General features: G+C 37.3%; 1 protein-coding gene across 15 annotated transcripts in view; it reads right to left on the reverse strand.

Moving 5' to 3' along the window:
• Positions 1–1,320: 1,320 nt before the first annotated feature.
• SRRM1 (serine and arginine repetitive matrix 1) overlaps positions 1,321–23,153 on the reverse strand; it is a 28,279-nt gene continuing 6,446 nt past the window's right edge. For 3 of the 15 annotated variants that reach the window (XM_081308050.1, XM_081308053.1, XM_081308056.1), the window contains 13 exons: positions 21,944–22,147; positions 20,553–20,747; positions 20,029–20,148; positions 17,879–18,153; positions 13,045–13,125; positions 12,247–12,333; positions 9,709–9,853; positions 9,281–9,322; positions 6,728–6,838; positions 4,585–5,049; positions 3,839–4,034; positions 2,472–2,681; positions 1,321–1,725 (listed from right to left, as the gene is read on the reverse strand). In XM_081308050.1, the coding sequence (XP_081164176.1) occupies positions 1,621–1,725; positions 2,472–2,681; positions 3,839–4,034; positions 4,585–5,049; positions 6,728–6,838; positions 9,281–9,322; positions 9,709–9,853; positions 12,247–12,333; positions 13,045–13,125; positions 17,879–18,153; positions 20,029–20,148; positions 20,553–20,747; positions 21,944–22,147 (2,236 nt within the window). In that variant the 3' untranslated portion in view covers positions 1,321–1,620. The remainder of the gene's footprint in view (positions 1,726–2,471; positions 2,682–3,838; positions 4,035–4,584; positions 5,050–6,727; positions 6,839–9,280; positions 9,323–9,708; positions 9,854–12,246; positions 12,334–13,044; positions 13,126–17,878; positions 18,154–20,028; positions 20,149–20,552; positions 20,748–21,943; positions 22,148–23,153) is intronic. The other 12 variants (XM_081308052.1, XM_081308051.1, XM_081308064.1 and 9 more) reach the window with 12 other exon arrangements.

A 23,153-nucleotide genomic window follows, 5' to 3' on the forward strand; every position in this document is an offset into this window, starting at 1 on the left:
CTGGTGTCAACATTTCCTTACTTCTTTCAATATGCATGTTGCTCTTTTACCTTATGCTATTACCAATTCCAAATTTTTCTCAAAATTATTTTGCTCTGTTAAATATTTTTTTGGGGGAGTGGGTTGCTTAGGGCCTCACTAAGTTGCTGAGGCTGGCTGTGAATTTGAGACCCTCCTGCCTCAGCCTCCCAAGTCACTGGGATTACATGAGTATACTACTGTGCCCAGCTTCTCGGCTAAATCTTAAATGCGAAAATGTCTTGTCTGTGGATGGCCAGAGTATGCTCCAGTCATTCCTACACCTCATTCACTCAGGGAACAAGCCAGGATGTCTCAGGGGGTACACCCATGTGTCTGCCTGAAATTCTTCTCTTTGCCTGGTGAACTTGTCCCACCAGCATTTTATGTTCCAACCACACCCTGTATTTTATAGTCTTTATAGTAATCATTAAAATAAAGATGATAAACCTTTGTTTCATTGCCATTATTTTTCCTGCCCAACTGCTTCCTCGTTAAAAGGGTAAGGAGATTTCTAAGAAAGATTTCTAAGAAAGGTAATTTTCTTGCAGTACTGAGACAAGAAAGAGGAAGCGGCAAACATTTTTAAATTTAGAAATTTATTCTGTTTAATCCACGAGCTTTATATAGCTTTAGTTTAAAAAAAAAAGAGAGAGAGAGAGAGAGAGAAACAAAAACAGTGAAACCAAGACACTATTTTCAAAGTCTGGGCCCTTCCAGCCTTCCAAATACAAGAGCTCTGAAAGTTGTATATACCAATTGGAAGAACAAGACAAAAATATGAATGGAGCTGTGACATTTTATAAAACAAAATTTTAGGTTAACTGAAGGATCCTTCCTGGGACTATTTTACTGCCTTTACAAAAGAGGCGGGGGAGGTGAAAAGAGAAAAATCAAAAAGAACAGAGTAGGATGAAATTCCAGTGTTCCGAATCAACTTGTAACATTACTATAAACCCAGTGTCCTGGCGAACAGCATGCGTTCATTTTTCTGCCTCATTCTAGAGCTCGAATCCTGATTCATTTCAGAAAAAGCTCCACAGGCAACAGGAAAGATTGTGGCATTAAAATGTTCACTTATACTTTTGTGGTAGTTCAGCAGTGGTCTTATTTCTGGGAAAGCTTACAAACCATACAAGGTTGGCAGCATAACTTAAATGGTGGTAATAGTCAAATGAGAAAAAGTAAAGAAAAAAGAGAGGGGGAAAAAAAAAGAAAAAAAAAAAAAAAGAAAAAAAAAAAAAGAAAAAGAAAAACAAAACAAAAAACAAACCTGTGGGAACAGCCAGGAGAGTGTAGAAGAACCATGAGAATGCCAACAATACTTAAACCCCCTTTTTTAAAAAAGGGATTTTTTTTTTGGCTTAAAATATTTCACTCTAAATGAATTTATGTCAGCTGTCAATGAAAGAATGTCACTAATACACCGTGGACACCTTTTGCAATGTAAATCCATGCCCTTTTTTTTTAAAACATGGTGAACTTCAACCTAGCAATTATTACAACAAATGTTATAGTCTAAAGCTCAAACACATTTTAGCAATTTTGAAATTGAATTGAGTACAAACCAAATAAAATTTACATCGTAACAAACATTTCCACCTAAGACTGAGGGGACACTTGAGCCTTCCGCATGGACCTCAGGGCTTTTTCTCGCAGGTGCTTTTCTAAGTCATCGAGGTTATCTTCAGCTTCACTTTCAGTCTCCTGAAAATCCAGAAAGTCACACTATTAAGTATTGAGACACAAGGGAGAAATGCTGAGTAAAGAATTACATTGTGATGATGGCTGAACAACTCTGGATATGCTAAACACCAAGAGCTATGGACTTTAATTAATGGGCCAGCTGTATGATATATAAATTTTGTTTCAAGTTATTCAGAAAAAAAAAGACTGCAGAGTGTGTGTGGCTCAGTGGTAAACTACATGCAGGCCCCAGGTTCAAACCCCAGTATAAAAAAGAAAGTTTTTTTTTTTTTTTTTTTAAAGAGAGAGAGAGAGAGAGAGAGAGAGAGAGAGAGAGAGAGAGAGAGAGTGAGTGTGAGAGTTAGGAGTTAGTTTTTTAATATTTATTTTTCAGTTTTCGGAGGACACAACGTCTTTGTTTGTATGTGGTGCTGATGATCGAACCTGGGCCGCATGCATGCCAGGCGAGCGCGCTACTGCTTGAGCCACATCCCCAGCCCCCCAAAAGAAAGTATTTTAAAAAATAATAAGTTTTAATAAGTTCATTAATAAACTCATACTGTGAAAGAAAAAAATAACAAGTTTTTTTGGTAGCCATTTATGTTCATATTCTTGGCAGGTCACCAAAAATATGAATAACAGCTAGGGAGCCAATTATTAGGGGAAAAAATAAGTTAACTACTTCTTTAAAAAAAAATAATAGTAATAATAAAAAAATCGAATGATTTCTTCTCATCTGTCCACAAGGCAGAACAGTCAGTAGATACCTTCTTGGGCTCCGGTGCTGCCTCAGGTTCCTCCTGTGCTGACGTGGTTGTGGCGGCGGCAATGGCAGCAGGGGTCACAGGCGCAGCAGCAGCTGCGGCCATTGCCTTTTCCTTCTTGTGTTTTTTGTGCTTCTTGTGTTTCTTATCCTTTTTGTGTTTCTTGTCCTTCTTTTTCTTCTTTTTCTTTCCACCTCCTTCTTGATCTGAATTCTAGAAATCCAGAAAAACGACAGCAAGATAATCAATCTAATTAAAAAATTGTGTCCACTGAACATTTTATTTCCTCAAGGGAACACCTAAATGGACAATCTCCAGACTTCAGGGGCCTCACGGTTACAGCAAAGGTGAACTTCACAAATTCTAACAGCGAACGTCCTTGAAGATAACCGATTCTTACAAATTTTCCCTAACTAACTTTAAGCCAGGATTCCAAACTTTAGAATTTAAGGTCTCCAAGACTAGACCGAGTCAGGGGCTAACTACAGTTGAGTTCATTTCCAGCTCCTGGAAATGTGGCTCAGTGGTAGAGCACTTGCCTAGCATCCACGAGGCTGTGGGTTTGATCCATACAACTACAGAAAGAAAACAGAAATAAGAACTATCTGTAAATTAACCACAACCCTTGCCTAAGATGTAGCAGGTTTTTAATAAATGGACAGCTATAGACTATTAACACATCCGTATGAAATGTCATTATCTCTAGTCACTATTTGACCTTGCCTATCATTAGAATTTAAGAATGATTTGTTCCTCTTAACTGCAGATACTTCTCAATTTATGATGGGTTTATGTCCTAATAAACTTTGTGATCCCATTGTAAGTTGAAAGCATTGAAGTTGAAAAGGCACTTATTAATACACTTAACCCACTGAACATTTTGGCTTAAGCTTAGCCTATACCTTGAGTAAACTCAGAACACTTACAATGGCCTATAGCTCGGCAAAATCATCCAAATACAAAGTCTATGAACTCAAAATCAGAGGCTGACTCATCAAAAGTCACTTACTATCTGTGTATCAAATTAATTTATGAAGGAAAAAAAAAAGCTCGTGCTATAATTGAATCTATTTTTTTTCCTTTGATGCTGGGATTGATTCCAGGGCATTAAGCTACAGTTCCTCCTCTATAAATTGTAATTTCATGTTTTTAAGCAATTACATAAAATACTTCACAATCCAATTGGCTTATACAATTCAATAAATTCTAACCACTGACTTTATTTAATATAGAAACCTGTCCAAGATTAGATTTGATTCACAAAGGTGAAAGAGTTTGAACTCCAATATTTTAATACTGATATTTTCTCTACTTCACAGTGACCAGACCTAAAATTTGCAAAAGATGTTCAAAACAAGGCAGACACAAACCCTGGCTGGCGATGGGCTCGGTGTTGGGCTTTTAGCCTTTTTGACCGGTACCGCTGGTGACCAGTTTGTTGAGGGTGACTGAGACTGGACAGGGGATGGAGGTGCTGGGGGCTTTTTAGCTGCTGGTTCAGGAGATCCAGAGACAGATCGGGAGGATGAGACCCTTCTTACGGACTGTGGGCTTGGTGAGGCGGCCCTACATGAGGAAGACAAAACAAAGGGCTTAGCACTGACAACAAACATCTACTCCTAAGAGAAAATAATCAACTACAACATATAATCAGGTTAGATTACAAACATTTCGCAGCACTAGTTGAGTCTACTAGCACATCAAATTTACATAATCTAGGTCTCAAGCCCCACAATCCTCCCTCATTAACGATCCTTCCTATAGGAAATGAGTAATGCACATTCCTTAGGGTTAAGACTACCTTCACCCATATTATATGCACACAGAAGAAATGTTCTATGTATCTGAGCTTGCTTTTGGAAGCACACTGCTCAAACCCCCAATATATTAAGAACCAAACAAAATCCTGTGGCATTTAATTTATACAGTAAGAAACTATCCTGAAATTAAAAAGGATTTGTGAATAGCACCAGTACCCAAAATATGCCTTAATAGTTTATATTCACAGCTTATTCCTTTCTATAACTTCTCGATTTGGGGGCTAGGGGGAGAATTTCCATATATACACAGTTATGCGACTAATTATTCCTAACCAAAAAGCACAGAATATTTTTACTTTTTTGTCTTTTTAGGTTCTGGAGTCCTGGAGACTCTCCTAATGGGCCTAGTACTTGGAGATGGGGACTGCCTTCTTTGGGGTGATGCTGATGCTCCTCGTCGAACAGGTGGAGGACTTGAGGATGTCTGAGGAGCTCGAGGCCGTGGCGAGGGAGAATGCCGTTTGTTTGGTTGTGGCGACCGAGCCTCCCGGGTAGAGCGGCTTGGGGAAGACCCTTTCCTATGCTTTGATGATAAAGAAGGCGAACGTCTCTTGGCGACTGGAGAGCTCCTCTGTTTGGGAGGAGGAGAATGGGAGACCCGGCGCTTTGGTGGTGGAGATGGAGATGCCCTTCGTTTAGGAGGAGGTGGAGGAGAGGCTGTTCTTCTCTTTGGGGGTGGAGAAGGAGAGTATCTCCTCTGTATTGGAGGAGAGTATCTTCTTGGGGAAGGTGAGCGTCGACGAGGGGGAGGAGAAGGAGTCCTAGGAGAAACATACATCATCAGTATAAGCTAAAACGTCCAACAGATCAGGAAATCAAATGCATGGGGCCAGAGTAACCAGAAGTTACTAGCAGTCTATAGTTAGCAGTGGGCAGAAAACATATTTGTAAGTAGACATGCATGTCTGTAAACAAACACCCATCCTGGCCTTCCTCTTGATGCTTCACTTCCATACAATCTTTATGTGCTTCTTAGGAATTACACTTGTAAGACTGAACACTGAGGAATTCTCTTCCAAAACCAGATTTACAATTAGCCAGTTTGGGAGCAATGTGACAGAGCAGCACTTGGTATAGTAATTCTGACCTATTCCACTTTCTCACCTAAAAAAGAATACCACTTACCAAGCAAGATTACCTTGAGGACTACAGGTAAGCTACATAAAGCATCTAACACTTTACCTGGCACATAACAGGTACTAAAAGGTGGTAGCCAGCCATTATACTGCCTGTTAGTGCTTGATATCAATAAACCATGTTTTCCCCCTCTAATTTTTATTTTAAGTGATTTTAAAGAGTCACAAAACAAGTGAAAACCTGCTACTATGTTAACAACTTATGGAACTATAAAAATTACCCAAACCATAGTACTACATCAACATTAACTTTATAGTAACTTAAGTATCAATATTCTCCGTGTTTACTACTAATACACATCCTTTTTTCTGTTCCAGGATCCTAGATCTCCTTAGTTGCAACCAGTCTACAATGGTTCCTCAGTAATTCATGACTGACATAACTCTGGTGTGTGTTTGTGTGTTACAAGAAAGTGAACCCAGGGGCACTCTACCACTGAGCTACATCCTCAGCCTTTTTTTTTTAATGTTTATTTTTCAGTTTTAGGTGGACACAATATCTTCATTTTTTTTTTTATTTTGTATGTGGTGCCGAGAATCGAACCCAGTGCCTCACGCATGCTAGGCAAGCGTGCTACCACTTGAGCCACATCCCAATCCCAGCCTTTTTTATTTGTAAGTTGCCAAGGCTGCCCTTGAACTTGTAATCCTCCTGCCTTAGCCTTCCAACTTGCTGGGATCACAGGTGTGTGACACCACCCATGGCTGGTTACTTACTTTGTAGAATTGACCTTCAATTTGGGTTTGTATCACATTTCCTAATAAATTAGACTATGGTCTGGCATAACTGGTAAATAATATTACAGGTATATTTGGAAAGCACATACTGCCAATATGTATTAGTGAGGATGCTTTGATTAAAGAGGCATCTGCTCAGATTCTATATTCTAAAGTTAGTATTTTCTTTTTGTAATAATTTCATACCACCTTTAAACTAATATCTTTATTGATGTGTGATTTACATGCTGTAAAATTTCACCCATTTAAAGTATACAATTTGGGGCTGGGGATGTGGCTCAAGCGGTAGCGCGCTCGCTTGGCATGCGTGCAGCCCAGGTTCAATCCTCAGCACCACATACAAACAAAGATGTTGTGTCCGCCGAAAACTAAAAAATAAATATTAAAAAAAATTCTCTCTCTCCCTCTCTCTCACACACACATTCTCTCTTTAAAAAAAAAAAATAAAGTATACAATTTAATGGTTTCAGTTTATTCATAAAGTTGTACCCTACAACTTTACACCCTGTTTTATTTTCTGTGATTGAGAGTTCTGGGCTTTTCATACAAATATCTGACAAAGTACCTTCGCCGCGGTGGTGGTGTGGGAGATCTGCGCCGCCGAGGAGGAGGAGCGGGAGAAGGAGAGCGTCGCCTTCGGGCGGGTGGTGGGGAGGGACTTCTCCTCCGTCTACCACTAAAGCAAAGAAGAATTTATTGTTTGGAGTCAGTGGCATTTATAATGAAGTGCCCAGAAGACCTAACTTTCAGTTTTCATTAGCCCAAGGGATAGCACTGGTTATACATGTTCTGGAGCAGTGTTCTTCAAAAACCAATGTTTCATTTGTGGTAAGGATAAATATTGTTTGGTGAAACATGCTGCAGGCATAAAAGAGGTGCTCTAGGTTACAACAGAACATTCTTAACATGACACAGATTGAAATAAAGTTTGCAAAAGATTGTTTCAGAGTGCTCCTTTATAATTGGAATGCAAAAAATAATCATTTGGAAAAATATAACTGTGAGATTTACGCTCACTGGGTATGGGCTAAATATAGTCAGATGTTTGCTGAAAAAAATCTTCAGGTGATTTTGGTTCCTTGTTAGGAACTACTGCTTTACAACTCTCCAATACAGACTTGGCTTAAGACCCAGATTCAGGGACCACTGCTCCTAGTTCTTAATTTGTAAGAATACATATCCACTTGTATACTGTTATCTAACAACACTATCCCAAAGACCAAAACTGTCCAACTACTAAATCTATACTGGGTTAAGATCCAAAATTTTAGATTTATGTGGTTAAAATGCAGTTGAGGATCACATAAACCTTAATTTTGAGCTCTGTTGCACACGTAACCAACACATATGAAAAATTAGAATAAAACAAGTAACAGCTGCCTTACAATATATTCCAAGCCAATTTGTCTTCTTTTGGTTAGTTCACATATACAAAATAGTTCAAACAATTAGTTCTTAATTTATTTGCTTAGGATAGGATTGAGGTTTCCTGTAAATCTGTAATTAGAATCTAAAGTTTACTAGGTCTTGGTTCTCCTTGGATAGGAAAAAATCCTTGAATTCATTATTAAATTTAGTTTCCCATTTAAAATTTGCTTATGGTTTGTGGGGACTGACTTCATTTTTAACACTTTACACATGAAATATTAAAAACCATGCTATTATCTCCTCTCCTAAAATATGATATTGAAGGACAATTCCAAATAATTACTCTCCCATCTTTAAATCCTAGACATCTGATGGTAGATGGACTAACTGCAGCACTGGGAACTGAATATGGGGTGCTCTACCACTGAATTTTTATCTCTAGCCCTTTATTTTATTATGAGAGTCTTTTAAGCTGGCTTCAATGTTGTCTGGTAAGTAATATTACTAGCCAGGGGTGGTGTCACATACCTGTAATCCCAGAAACATGGGAGGCTGAGGCAGGAGGACTCCAAGTTCAAGGCCAGCCTTGGCAACTAAAAACCCTGCCTAGAAATAAAAAATGCAAATGCCTCCAACCTCCCGTGTAGCTGGGATTTCAGGTGTGTGCAGCCATGTCCAGCTAAAATACCTTTTTCCCCACCCAGAACAAAATAAGAATATACTGGAGGGGGCTGGGGCTGTAGCTCAGTGGCAGAGTGCCTGCCTAGCATGTGTGGGGCACTGGGTTCGATCCTCAGCAGCACCACATAAAAATAAATAAAAGTATTCCACCTACTACTACTACTACCCCCCCCCAAAAAAAAAACCAACTAGAACAAGGCAATATAACATTAGTTTTGAATTTCCTGTTATGAGGCATGTCTTTTCAGAACAGAAAGTAGTTCCAAAATAGGGCAATCCTATTACTAACCTAACTCTGTAATACACTTTATTGAGCTAGCAATTTCACAGAATCCACAGATCACTGTAGATGGGAAAATACTGTAATATCTAATTATCTTTTTTGGCTTTTATATCAATAAATGGTTTCCTCTACAGTGTAAATAACCCTGCTTTGTCCCATATAATACAACACTCCTTATTAATGAGATTACCTAAAATAACCCATCTTCAAAGTCTGAGATATAAAGAGCATAAGAATAAACATAGGATGAGCATCCATTATCTGAAAAGCCAAATAGCTTCAAAATCTGAAACTCTTTTGAGTTGCTTGGTACTCAAAAAAAAAGTCTTGGATTTCACACTTTTGGATTAGAAATGCTCAACTTGCAAGTCCACACAAATACTGCAAAATCAGAAACGCCTCTGGTCCCAAGCATTTTGCACAAGGATACCCAAATCTGTACTTAAGAATGAATAGGGCCAAAGCCTTATGTGAACTTTTAACTTCTAAGTTTTTCTTGCTTTAAGTCACCACAAAGTCCCTTCCACTACTAAATCTAGGGAGGTATTATCCAATTATTAGAAAATACCTATATGTTGCTCAAACTGTGCGTGCCTTGATGTAAGTTGATCCAAATGGTAACAAGATATTCAAAACTGAAGTTCAAACGAAGCTCTAAAATGAACACTTCGGGTACAATTCTACAGTCCATTACATATCTAAGAACAGGATATGGTCCTAAATAGGAATTTAAGGCACTAAACTTTTGGTAGGTGCCCTTAATTTACAAAGCAGTTTCTAACCAACCTTTTAGTCACTGGCGATTGCCATCGCTTTCCCATCTGCATCCTGAGAGCAGTGGAGAAAAAAAAAATGTCAAGAATTCCATTCACTAAATTATTTACTTTGATGGAGTTAACCCCTACTGAAGGAGATATTTTTAAAAATGTTCAGGAATCAATGCTATGATTTAACTGGCTTATTCATCTAGTCATGCATATATATGATACACTGACTCAAAACTTACCTAGTTCTTATTAAATATTAGTAATTACTAATGAAGATGCGGGGACCCAAAAACCTAAAACCCAAACAAAATCCAACCACCTCCTCAAAGTTCTTGAAATGAAGGAATGAACCAAATTCTAAAATAATCCTATAGCCCATTCTTTAAATTATGAACTTTCACCACAGCTACAGAACATCAGGGAAGACCATTAAAGAAAAGTTGTTACCGAGGAGAGGTCTCTTTTTGGCGCTTCCGTGGTGAAGGAGAGGCACTGCGAGAAGGGGAATGTCTCCGCCGCCTGCCTACCTCGCCATTCTTCACATGTGATCTCTTGGGTTGCTCATCTTCTGAAGAGGAGGAGGAGCCAGAGTCTACAATTACACAGTACAAAATAAAACAAAAAATTATACTAGGTCTGTGCTTAAACGAGCTTGTCTAGGTTTTCTGAATATAGGGTAAGCAAGCATAGATACATTCTGTGTTAGATAACATATACTTCAAAGTCAAGCCCAATTAAGTATTACATAAATCAGAAAGTCATTTTCATAATGCAATCCAATCAAAACAATACAAATATGTCTTTTAAGAAATCATGATTTGGGCTGGGGCTGTGGCTCAGTGGCAGAGCACTTGCCTTGCATGAGTAAGGCCCTGGGTTTGATCCTCAGCACCACATAAAATAAAGAGATAACTAAAGATATTGTGTCCATCTACAACTTAAAGCAAAGATAGTGCATAGACTCAGTCACAAACACTAAATAAGCTAATAATAATAAAGCATCTGGGGGCTGGGGATGTGGCTCAAGCGGTAGCGCGCTCGCCTGGCATGCGTGCGGCCCGGGTTCGATCCTCAGCACCACATACCAACAAAGATGTTGTGTCCGCTGAGAACTAAAAAATAAATATTAAAAATTCTCTCTCTCTTTCCTCTCTCTCTTAAAAAAAAAAAAAAAAAAAAAAAAAAAAAGTAATAAAGCATCTGGGATTTAAAAAAAACCTTTTCCCATATATATTTTTTTATATCAGAGATTTAACTCAGGGGCACTCAACCACTGAGCCACATGTCCAGCCTCTTTTTTGGTATTTTATTTAGAGACAGGGTCTCATTGAGTTGCTTAGTGCCTCACAGTTGCTGAGTGTAGTTTTGAACTCTTAATCTTCCTGCCTCAGCCTCCTGAACCACTGGGATTACAGGTGTGTGCTACCATGCCCAGTTCCATATATTTTTTTAATATATATATTTTAGTTGTTAATAGCCCTTTTTAAAAATTTATTTACATGTGGCGCGAAGAATCAAACCCAGTGCCTCACACATGCCAGGCAAGTGTGCTATTGCTGAACCCCAGCCCCAGCCCATCCATACATATTTTTTAATCCAGCAATTCTAATTATAGATATATCTACTTAAGTACAACACACACACAAAAGAAAACTATGAAAAAAAACCCTTAATGTTCAATAAATAAGCAGACTGCTCAATAGCTTATGGTACATACTTATATTATAAAAAACACTGAAGCTCACTGGGTATGGTGATATATGTCTGTAATCCCAACTTCTCAGGAGGCCAAGACAGGAGGATTGTAAGTAGAGGTGTGTCTTGGCAATTTCGGGAGACCCTTGTCTTAAAAGGACTGGAGATGTGGCTCAGTAGTAGAGTGTTTTCTCAACAATTATAACACCCTGAGTTTAATTGCCAGTATCACATACACACACAAACAAAAAACAAAACAAAGAAAATACTACAGCTAGCAAAAGAATGAAGCTGACTTATAAAGACTAGCATGGAAAAATGATTTACATATACACCAGGCCACCTTTTGAGCCAAAGATGCCTACACATGCATAAAAACATTCTGAATACAAGTTTTGGTGTGAAGATTTAGGGAATCAGGAAAAAAACTATACTACTTCAGTTTTATACCTGTTTTCTATCTTATTATTTTTTACGTTTTCAGAGAAGGTTCTGCTATGTTGCCCAAGCTAGGCTTGAACTCTCAATCTTTCAGCCTCAGCCTCCTGAGTAGCTGGGATTACGGATATACACTGTAGTACCTGGTATCTAATATGCTACTGTACTCTAAAAAGGATCTATTGCTTTTTAACTTTTTGATTTAGTGCTAGGGATTGAACCTCGGCCCTTGCACACAGAAATCATGTACTCTACTTAGCTATACTCTCAGCCAGATCTATTACTTTTTTTGTTTTGGTACTGGAGATGAAACCCAGAGGAACTTTACCATTGAGCTACATCCCCAGCCCTTATTATTTTGAGACAGGTTCATCATAAATTGCTGAGGATGGCTTTGAACTTGTGATCATCATGCCTCAGCCTCCTAAGTTACTGGGAGTTACTTAAATTAAGTTACTTACATAACAACTTAAAAAGAATGTACACCTGAGGGAGAACGAGACAACCCTGCTCCCAAACATTTCGATGTGGTTCAAATTCTTGTGTATAATCAATACACACTAATGATTATTTCTTTTTTGGGGGGTGGGGGGGTGTTAAGGGGGGATGATCAGGGATTGAACTCGGGCACTTGACCAATGAGCCACATCCGCAGCCCTATTTTGTATTTTATTTAGACACTGAGTTGCTTAGCACCTTGCTTTTGAACTTGAGATCCTCCTGCTTCAGCCTTCTGAGATACTGGGATTATAGGTGTGTGCCACTACACCGAGCCATGATTGTTTATAGTCTTTTTTTACTTAAAAGTGGGGAGGGGCGCAGATAAAAAAAAATTTAAGTCAATGGCCATACCAGAAGAAGATTGCTGGTTCTGTCGTCTGTATTGGCGTCTCTGCTGCACAGAATCTGCTGCAGCCATTTTGCCACCTTTATCTTCTTCTGAAAGATGGATGCATTTAGAAAGTGCTTCTTTAGTTATGCATACAGATAGTCTGACATATCTGAATAGGAAAATAGATTCTCCAACTTTTAACTGACTAGGTGTCAAGCAATGTAAGTACCATATGAAATAAAGATAAATTTAGTTAAGCATTTATTACAGGTCAGGCTGGGTGCTAACCATTTTATAAATGCTATTTTCGTTAACTGTTAGCCATATGCTATATCATTAATCATTCCCTTCAACCAGAGGGAAGAACCAAATTTGAAAAAAAGGGGGGCAAATTATCTTTTAAAAAACCACTAACAAAAAAATGTGGCATATATACACAGTGGAATACTACTTAGCAATAAAAGAGAATAAACTCATGGCATTTGCAGGTAAATGGATGGAGTTAGAGAAGATAATGCTAAGTGAAGTTAGCCAAAGAAGCTAATGCTAAATGAAGTTAGCCAATCCCAAAAAAACAAATGCCGAATATTTTCTCTGATATAAGGAGGCTCATTCATAGTGAGGTAGGGAGGGGGAGCATGGGAGGAATAGAGGAAACTCTAGATAGGGCAGAGGGGTGGGAGGAGGCATGGGGTTAGAAATGATAGTGGAATGTGATGGACATTATTATCCAAGGTACACGTATGAAGACATGAATTGGTGTGAATGTACTTTGTATACAACCAGAGGGGGGAAAAAAAAACACCAACAAAACTTACCTGATTCAGATAACTCTACTTTTCTAGGCTTTGGTGCTGGTGAAGGTGACTCTCTTTTCTCAGTACCTTTATGTTTTGTCACTATAAAAAATAAGTGGGGAAAAAAGCTTTCAACAAAAGATGACATAAGATATATAGGTATGAATTTAAAAAAAAAAAAGAATTTACTAAGAACTTAAAAAATTTCTGTTAGACCTTGTAGTCATTATCTGAGGTAGTAGTAGGAATTTTTAAATGTTTAATGAAAAGCCTCAAATTCCTACAATAATTTCTTCCAAACTGTGAGATTCAAGAGAAACCCATAACAAAAATAAAACAAACAAACAAAAAAACCCCCACACAACTGGGAGCTGTTATAAGTAGAACTAGCTTTATGCTATGTATAATTTTCAACTCAGGAAAGTAAACTTCTATGTGTTACTTGAGCCTCACAACTAACACTCACATTCAACTTTGGAGACTTCATTAATATAAAAGTTTTTAAAAAAACCAGTATAGTTGGATTCAAAAAAAGCAATAAAGATGATAAATGATTAAGAAATGAGACTGGTTAAATTTCTTCTGGAAGACACTTGGATCTAGAAATGAGAAATAAATGGCCACACCCAAGAGGCTGAAGGCTTTTTATGTAGCATGAAATCTTCACAATAACAAAAATTACCAAACACCAAGATTCTTCCCAAAGAATTAAGAAATAAAAGGAGAAAACACAAAACCAGTTCTATATCTGAAACAGTAGGAGATCCATCAATTAGCCATTATTATGAACATTGTGGAAAATTATGACAACCACCTTTTCTAAACTTGCTGCATTATACGTACTGTTAAGCACTGTTGCTAGGATCATATCCTCTCTATTCCTCTGCTCCATTTTATAAGGGAAACCTGAGGCTCAAGGAAACTTCACCAGTGACAGAGACAATGTACTCGAGCTAGAATATGAACCCAAGATTCTCTTTTCAGGACATCAGTTTTGATTCCCAACTTGTATCTCTGCTTAAAAATATCCATCCACGCTACAACCAGAATCAGTAGTATATATAGACATAAATAATCATTAAATTACCAGATTAACTTGATTTGATAAAACCCCTCTCAGGAAATAAACCTATAGACAACATGATCCCCTCAGGATTCTTAACCTGTTTTGCGTGATGAATGCAATCACCATGGGATGTTTGACCCAGAATGCAGTGACATCTCAGACACATATTCAGAATTCTGTAATGGCTTACTCCAAAGGGCAGTACTTAGAGAACTAGTGATCTAACTGTAATCTGATCTTTTTAAAGTAGTTAAACAAGAAATTACCTCTCTCAATGACCACAATTTTATTAATGATTATACAAGGCATATGGACTGACTACAGAACTGGGAAAAAAATGATTAGCTTCTAATTTTAGTCATCATATATTATGGGAAGAAATAAGGATGGAAAAAGTATATCAAAACTTGTACTTTAACAAATTCAAGGAAATATTTTAACTATTTTGAGGCTGCGTTCCAGTCCACAGACTCTACTTTTAAATATCAGTTAATCCTCAATTCCTGAACCAATTATGAAAGGAATCTAGTTATCCATAAAGCCACATGCCCAAGTAACCACCCTGGAAAACTTGGTTTCAAAACTTGTTTTTGAAACTGGTTGGTTGGATGGAAGAATGTATTTTCCTCCAAGAAACATTAAAAATGTGGTTATGTTTGCAAGATAGTTGGGAAATACCTGCTTACTAAATAATAAAACTAAACATTCCCCCCACCCCCACAATGGAAATAACACATTTGGAATCCAATTCATCCTCTCATTAATGACCTGGCTAACTAAAACCATCTTAAATTATTAATATTTATACCACCAGACAAGAATCCACTATGTACACCTACTTTGGTAGGACTGAGCCACACATCATTAATATTATAAATGATAACGTTCCAGGTTTACTTTTCTAGATTTTTATACCACCCACTTGGCTATCTTACTGATGTTTTACCGTAAGTATCCAAGGGGCAAAATCATTCTATCATGAAGATAGAAATCTAAGAAGCAACTCTAAAACCAGAATTTTAAATTTACTTTACCAGTTCTTTTAATTGTTAATCTCTTAGACTTACCCAAAAGATCACTTGTAAAGTCACTCTGTAGCCAGAAATAGTAAAATAACCATTAAGTGTACACAGAGCATAACTTATATGGCTAAGGTGACTTAAATAAACTCAAATTACCATCTCCACAGCTATAGACAGTCCCTGTTCAAGATTACCTCATTGAATAAAGCATTATTTTATGTGTTAAGACAATGCCAATTTACCTGTGACATGCCACTGATTTTATAAAATGTTTCTCTAAGACCCCTTTCAGATGAGACTGTATAGTTTACTCCAAATAATTTACCCCCAATTTTCTCAAAAAAAATTTTCCTCCCTCCCTCCTACTTCACAGGCCCCCACTATCAACAGCAGAGACCCAGGGCCCTGATTAATGGCTGCTACATGAAATACAACCGTGAACTTCATTATATTTCAACGGTGTACCTGCTCTAATTATCCACACAGAGTCTGAAATGAAGGAATGATACAGAAACTGAATAAATTCATCTTGCCCTCCATCTCCCTCCTTCAGTAATCAAAGCAGCATTTGGGCGTAGGAAAGCTGGGCAAAGTATTTATTACTTAACTGGGAATGAGAACTTAAATCTATTGCTGGTTGGTTGACCTTGACCATGTTACTTAACGTGAGAACCTGTTTAGATGACCACTGCTAAGGTCTTTTCTAACTCTCAAATTTCATCAGAGGATGGAAACCATGTTAATTCAAAATAAAAGGTTATTTCCAAGCAGCTCAACACAATACTCATCTTCAGTAGACATAATAAGGAAACCTCTGACAACACTGTCCACAGTGTCTGGTTTGCCTGCATTCTATTTGGACTGGGAAGCACTATTCCAGAACCTAAAGTAATACAACCAGTTCCTTGTCCTCCACTAAGACTTCTCTCCCAGGCATGTATTCATTGTGTCTTGTTTGCAAAAAGCATATGCCAAAACACAGGAGGACAGCACCTGTACACTCCTTTAAAAAGGTAACTGATAATTCTTAGTCACTCTATTTTAACCAGGATTTAGTCCTTCTGTTTAGTCCTTTCAGTAACTCTTTGGCTATATGAATATAAATGGAAAAACTGTTAACTTGTTGTGCTTTTGCAAAGCAACAGTGGGGACCATTTATATTCTTTCCCTAGAGAGCATTCTGGCTCCAGACAAAGAAAAGAAAACTTCACAGGAAAGACAAATAGACCAGGGCAATAGCATCAGATTTGGACATGATAATCAGAGTTTATGAACGAACTGACATTTTCCCAATTTTGAACAAAAAGTAATAGGGTGTATGTTTATGCCCCCTCCCATACTTAACAACTATATCGTATTTAATGATGTGTAACCAAAGTAATTTGATTTAAAATTTGAAAATAATCTACACATTACTTTTTGTGGGTTGCCATTATTTGCTGGTGTTCCTTCCATGGATAGCTAAATCTATGCCCGTGTTGTCACAGAAGTCAAGAAAAAGCAAAGCAAAATTGGCCTCTCTAGATATCACCATACTACACAGTGTAGGGAGGTGATGTGATGTCAAGATACACCAGCATAGTAGCCTACTAGAAACCCTGGACTCACGAAGTTCACTAACATATACTGAAGATTTTCAGAGTAATCAGAATCTTAGTATATGGTAACATAGAAAATTATTCCTTAATATCTCATTGATGTTTTATTCACAACAGCTAAGCTATGGAACCAAACTATGTGCCCTTCAATACCTGAAAATGTGGTATATACACAATGGAATATTACTCAGCTGTAAAGAAGAATGAAATTATTGCATTTGTCAGTAAATGGATGGAACTGGAGGCTATCACACTGAATGAAACAAGCCAATCCCCAAAACCCAAAAGCTGAATATTCTCTAATATGTGGGATGAAACAGATATTCTATGTTCATATGTAATAATACAACTCCACATCATGTTCAACAAGAATGGGAAGTTATACTCCATGTATGTATAATGTCAAAATACATTCTACTCTCATGTATAACTAAAAATAAAAAGAAAAAAATATCCAATCACTGTAGTAGCTTTTACAATATTCCCCTCTCCCCTACTACTCACCTTTCAAGCTGACTGTATCATTCCAGCCCTAAGCACAATTCAGATGGATCTTATATTTTTGTATTTAGTGCAAAAAAAAAAAAAAAAAAAAAAAAAGACCACAACCTTCACTCAGACTAACACAGCATTCTACTTGCCTGGCAGGATCACAGATCATAAATTCCTCATAGAAATCAATCTGCAGAACAAAGCAAGGACAATACTCAGAAGAACCCTGCCTGGAACCTAAATTTAAAAAAACAAATCAGGTTTTAACAGGACACCATGTCCTTCCTTTGAGAGCACAATGTGGCCAATAAAGAATTAAGGAAGAATACAAAGTCCTCGAATAAGATATCAAATGAACAATCTCTAGGGAAAAATTTAACTAGTCTCATCGAGTAATAAAATGAACCCTGATCAGTGACAATACTTCAATTAGCTGTCCCATTTCCAACAGTCGACGGCTAGTGATGTATTTCTCAAAACTGTTCAATGCCAGAGGGTATTCTAGAAAACAAACCACTTTTACATGAAGTCTCTATTTCAACCCAAGAACTTAAAGCATGAAAAGGTAAGAACAAAAAACTTCTTCACACTTCGAGAGTGAACAGGGGACAACCACAGATAGTATGCTCTGAGTAGCCAAAGAGAGAACATGACGTTTTTGTGTGTTTGATTTTTACCTTTACCTGAAGTTCTCCCTGGAGACACAGAAACACGACTTTTTCTTGTACGATTTGACTGCTGGGGTGTTGGGGAATGACGAGTTTTTGGTGGAGGAGTTGCTGGAGGTGATGGCCTGTGTCTTCTCCGAGGAGGACTTGCTGAAGGAGATAACCTACGAGTTTTTCGAGGGGGGCTAGATGTCCTCTTGGGAGGCTTCTTTGGCGGTGACCGGGAACGAGATGAAGAGGATGATGAGCTACTCCCAGACAAGGATGCTGATGAACGCCTTCTTCTGTGGAATAAAGTATTTATATTCAGAAACTACACATTTATAAAAAATGACCTTTATAGGCATGTATGGTTTACATAAAAATACAGCTACTTTTATCCAACTTTTGAGTTTATGTAGCTAAGTACATAAATCAGTCAAAAATAACAAGAAACAAAATCATAACCTACAACAGGAAACAGCTAGTTCTGAGATTAAACAGAAATAACATAATGATAAATGCTTCTGATGAAGTTGTCCCTCCAATTATAAAACTTGTCAAGTTCAATGCTATAACACAATAACAAACCAGCCTCTTTCTTCCTTTGGAAAGATACTGGTGTTTTGGAGTTTGCATACAAAATTGGATGACAAAGTGTTTTTCATTTAATAATACAAAGTCAGGCAACCTTTAAGTTGCATTTAAAAAAAAAAAAGGTGCAAGATTAGGAATTCATTTAGCTACATAAACTTAGAAGCAGGGCCTCTCGAATTCTGCGGCAAAATCTGTGGTAAGTTCTGTGCAATTATGTGTACCTGCAGAATTCACCTTTGGCAGAAGAATTCCTGAGAACCTGAAAAAAAGAAACCCTACCTTAAGTGTGAGATAAAAACTGGCTGAAAGGGAATTTTACACAATCTGCAAAATATTGACTGTAAATGGCTTAGTAAGCACAATCAAAACATGCTATTTGCAAAACTCCAATTATAAGAAATAGCTGTTTCCACTACTGTTCTACTAGAAAGCACCAGCATTCCTTATTTGCTAAAGAGAAATGATCAATTTTAGAAAAGTGCAATGCCTGAAATGGCTGACCATTTATTTACACCACTGGTCTCACCTTTAAGTAGTAACATCAATTCTGTTATTTTTAATAGAATAATTGTTCAATACACCTCAAGAACTTATCATATATATATGTTTCTGTGTGTATCTACAAAAAACCTGAATGAAGAAATAAACTTCATGGAGTTTTATTTGATATTATTCTTTATTTACAAGTTGATTTGGTTCCCTGAAAGAAACCTTACTCAGATATGCAAGGCTGACTGTAAATGGCTTAGTAAACACAATCAGTAATAGAGCATGTACTTAGCACGCTCAAGGCAGTGGTTTCAATCCCTAGCACCAACCAAACAAAAACAAAATACCCTATAACCTGTCCAATGTACAACCTGAAGTTTGGTCATCATCATGGTTCCTTTCAAAAACAGGCAAGATGTTTTATTAAGGCAGCAAAACTCTGCTAAAAGTGTTCTAGGCCTGTACTTTGGACATATCTACTCACAATCTCATTTTAGTAATACATTCTAAATCTAAAATTTTACCTTATGCTTATTTCAAAATTATTCAGGGCAAAGAAACTGGTATTGGCAGGGTTAGATTTTATGACTAGCCAAATAGCAAATCCCCAATATCAATGAAATAGGATTATGGGAACAGTCAATTTTTGTTTGAACTGTATACAACTTATCCCATCATCTGTATGAGAAATAAAATCACTTTAAAAAATTAAAGAATAGTGAATGGATTATTTTAAAACTGGTAAAAGGTAGCTTAGTGGCCCTGTACTCAACTACTTTTCATAAGTTAAGTCAAATGGAAGGTGACTTATTCTCTTTCTTGGATAGAATTTCGTAGTAAAATCCTAAAGGATAAACATTTAAGTATCTGCAAGAGGGTAGATTTCTTGTTTTTTTTTTTTTCCAATACTGAAATAGACATTTTTCACAGCTCAAACAGCATTACACTTCAAATGCACTACTGCTCTTTATAACACATCTATAATATCATTTATGAGATCTTTCTTTCACTAATGAAGATTATCCTGAAATTATTCTTAAAAATTATACTAAGTGTCAAAACATTTCACACTTTCAAATTAAAACAACACTGACCGTCTAACAGGAGATCTACTCCTTCGATGCCTTGGTGGAGGAGGCATTCGTCTCGGTGGAGTTCTTCTTCGAGGAGATGGCCGCCTTCTTGGGCTTGGCCGCCTTCTAGGCGAATATGATCTGTCGAAACAGACAGAATTAGACTGAATAAATCTGAAGCAAAGAATTCCATGACTGTTTTTTCCAAAAGCCAGATTTAAAATATGAATTTCAAGTGCTACAATCTTTTATTCATAGGTTTTTTAGGTATACAGAAAATTGTTCATGTGTAAATCCAAATAACAACATCTGTACAAATATTTTCTACTACTTTAATATTATTTACATGATTCTTTAGGAAAATAGCATATACAACTTAATAATCTATCCTGAGGACTGAGGTTGTAGTTCAGTGGTAAACCGCTTGCCTAGCATGTGTAAAGCACTGGGTTTGATTTTTCAGCACCATATAAAAATAAAATAAAGGTATCGAGTCCATCAATAATTTTTTAAAAATCTGTCCTGATCTTAAGACCTCAACTCACCTTGATCGGGATCTATGGCGCCGTCTTGGGCGGGTATGAGAAGGAGACCGAGAACGCGTCCGTGATCTTGATTTGGAACGTGACCGAGATCTTGGTCGAGTCTTTTCCTTTTCCTTTTCTTTTTTGGAATTTTTTTCAGGAGAAGGTTCTTTAGGCTCTGGTATAGGTTCAGGCTTGGGAACTTTCAAGATGTCACTGTGGAAATAAAAGCTTATTTTTTTTCCTCTTCTACTACGAGCTGTTAAGACAGTATGACATAATAATATATATATTTTTAACAAGGTTTTTAAAATTAACAAAGACTTCTCTCTGGCTCCAAAAAGGTATGTACTTATCAGTAGAACTCACTAAGTGACAATTTCTTCCTTTTTTGGTACTGGGGACTGAACCCAGGGTTGTTCTACCACTGAGTTCCACCCCCAGCTATTTTCATTTATTCTGAGACAGGATCTTGCCAAAATTATTGAGGATGGACTTGTGATCCTGATACTTCTGCCTCAACCTCCCAAGTTGCTGGGATCATAGGCAATGACTAACAATTCTAACCACAATTAAAAACCAAAACAACAACAGCAACAACAAAAATAAACCAAAAACCCTAACAAGTATTCACAATATATTAAGAAGTCAAGGGCTAGGTTTATAGCTCAGTGGTAGAGTGCTTGCCTTGAATGTGGAAGGCACTGGGTTCGATCATTAGCACCACATAAAAATAAAATAAAGGTATTGTGTTCAGCTACAACTTAAAAAAAAAAAAAAAACTTTAAAAAAGGTCAAATTAGGGGCTGGGGATGTGGCTCAAGCGGTATCGCGCTCGCCTGGCATGCATGCGGTCCGGGTTTGATCCTCAGCACCACATACAAAGATGTTGTGTCTGCCGAAAACTAAAAAATAAATATTAAAATTCTCTCTCTTGCTCTCTCCCTCCTCTCTCTCAAAAAAAAAAAAAAAAAAAAAAAAAGGTCAAATTACAGTATGTAAAACAATGTACAATGAAACAATACAACCAACACACAGTATTCACCTCTGCAGTGTTTTCCTTATAATGTATGCAGTTTTGTCTGAACAAGTCAATTTTTATCATTTTCAACATCTAAAAGGCAAACATTTCTTCAGTACTGGGGATTGAACCTACGCTTAAGCACACCAGGAAAATGCTCTACTACTGCACTACATCCTCAGCCTTTATTTTTATTTTGAGCATGGTCTCACTAGCTGAATTGTCCAGGCTGGCCTCAAATTTGTGATCTTCCTGTGTTTGCCTCCTGTGTAGCTGAGATTACAAGCATGTGCCACCACACTGATCTAGTAATTTGTTTTAAACTCAGAGATATCATATCGGCAGACACTATCAACCGTCTAAAATTGTGTTTATAAATAAATGAACTTGCCTTGTAGATGTGGCCTCTTGTACTGAAGGTTCTTTTACTTTCACTGAAGGTTCTGGGAGCTCTGGAGTTTTTTCCTTCTTTTCTGGAGCAGGGGAAGGACTCCGGCTCTTGGTTCTGTGACGGGGAGATCGAGAATGACTGCGCTTTCTCTCTCTCCTGACAGGAGAAGACCGTCTTCTAGGGGAAGGAGATCTGGATTTGCGTCTAGGATAAAAGCAATTTTTTTCAGGTTTTTGAATAACACAGATTGGTAGAGGGTCAAAAGGAGAAGAGAAGTTTAATCTTTTAAGTTACATCCCTGTTGTTTGTCTCTGAGAAGTTCCACGAGAAACTAAGGTATTCTATCTGATCTACTTGACAGGGAGAGGGCCAAGATCAAACCAAAAAGGCAAGCATATGAAGCGCACCAACATTCTAACATGTACCAGCTACAAGGGAACAAAGACCTGACTTGGGACTCTATGCTTTGGTTCTTACTCATCCCCAGAGAGCATTCAAAAATCAACTTTTCAGAGGAAAAGAAGATGCTTTAACGTAAATAGTGATATTCCCTAACAAATAATAAACCAATCTTAACAAAATATGGCATTTAGATAAAGACAGGTCACACAAGCAGAGTCCAAAAACATTACTAGTGAGATTAACGCATTGTGTTTGTCAGAGAGAAAAATCAAACTTGAATAAGATAGCTTTTGGGGAAGAGGGAAAAGACCCTCTTCCTTTTAAATAATAATTTGCCTAACTTGAAGGTGTTTTCTTCTTATTCAGAGACTTAGTCCAATAGTCAAGTCTTAACACTATGACGATTTGTGCTTAACACCAGATACTGTTTCCATAAGCAGTTTTAGTATTGAACATAAATGAAAGGGACAAAGAAATTGCCACCTCCCTTTACTAATTCCAGCAGAGACTTATAAAAAGTAAGGAAAAAACCCTACAAATGAAAAGCCTAATGGAGTTCTCACCTTTTACCACAAACATAGTAGAAGCTGAGTCGTGGATTTAAAAATGTGAACCTAACAATAGTCTCATTGGAAGGAAGAAGAAAACAAATAAATGATCTGAAGTTTGGGTTCATTACAACCATCTAAGAAAAGCAGAACAAGGAATTAGGTAAGTACTATATGAATAGCTAATGAGTACAGAGTTCTAATGAAAAGGAATTAAAAAGAAAAAAAAAAGAACGACTCAGAATACAATTAAAAAACAA

This window comes from Spermophilus citellus (genome assembly GCF_964194105.1).
Source record: "Spermophilus citellus genome assembly, chromosome: 9".
In the NCBI taxonomy this organism is placed as follows: domain Eukaryota; kingdom Metazoa; phylum Chordata; class Mammalia; order Rodentia; family Sciuridae; genus Spermophilus; species Spermophilus citellus.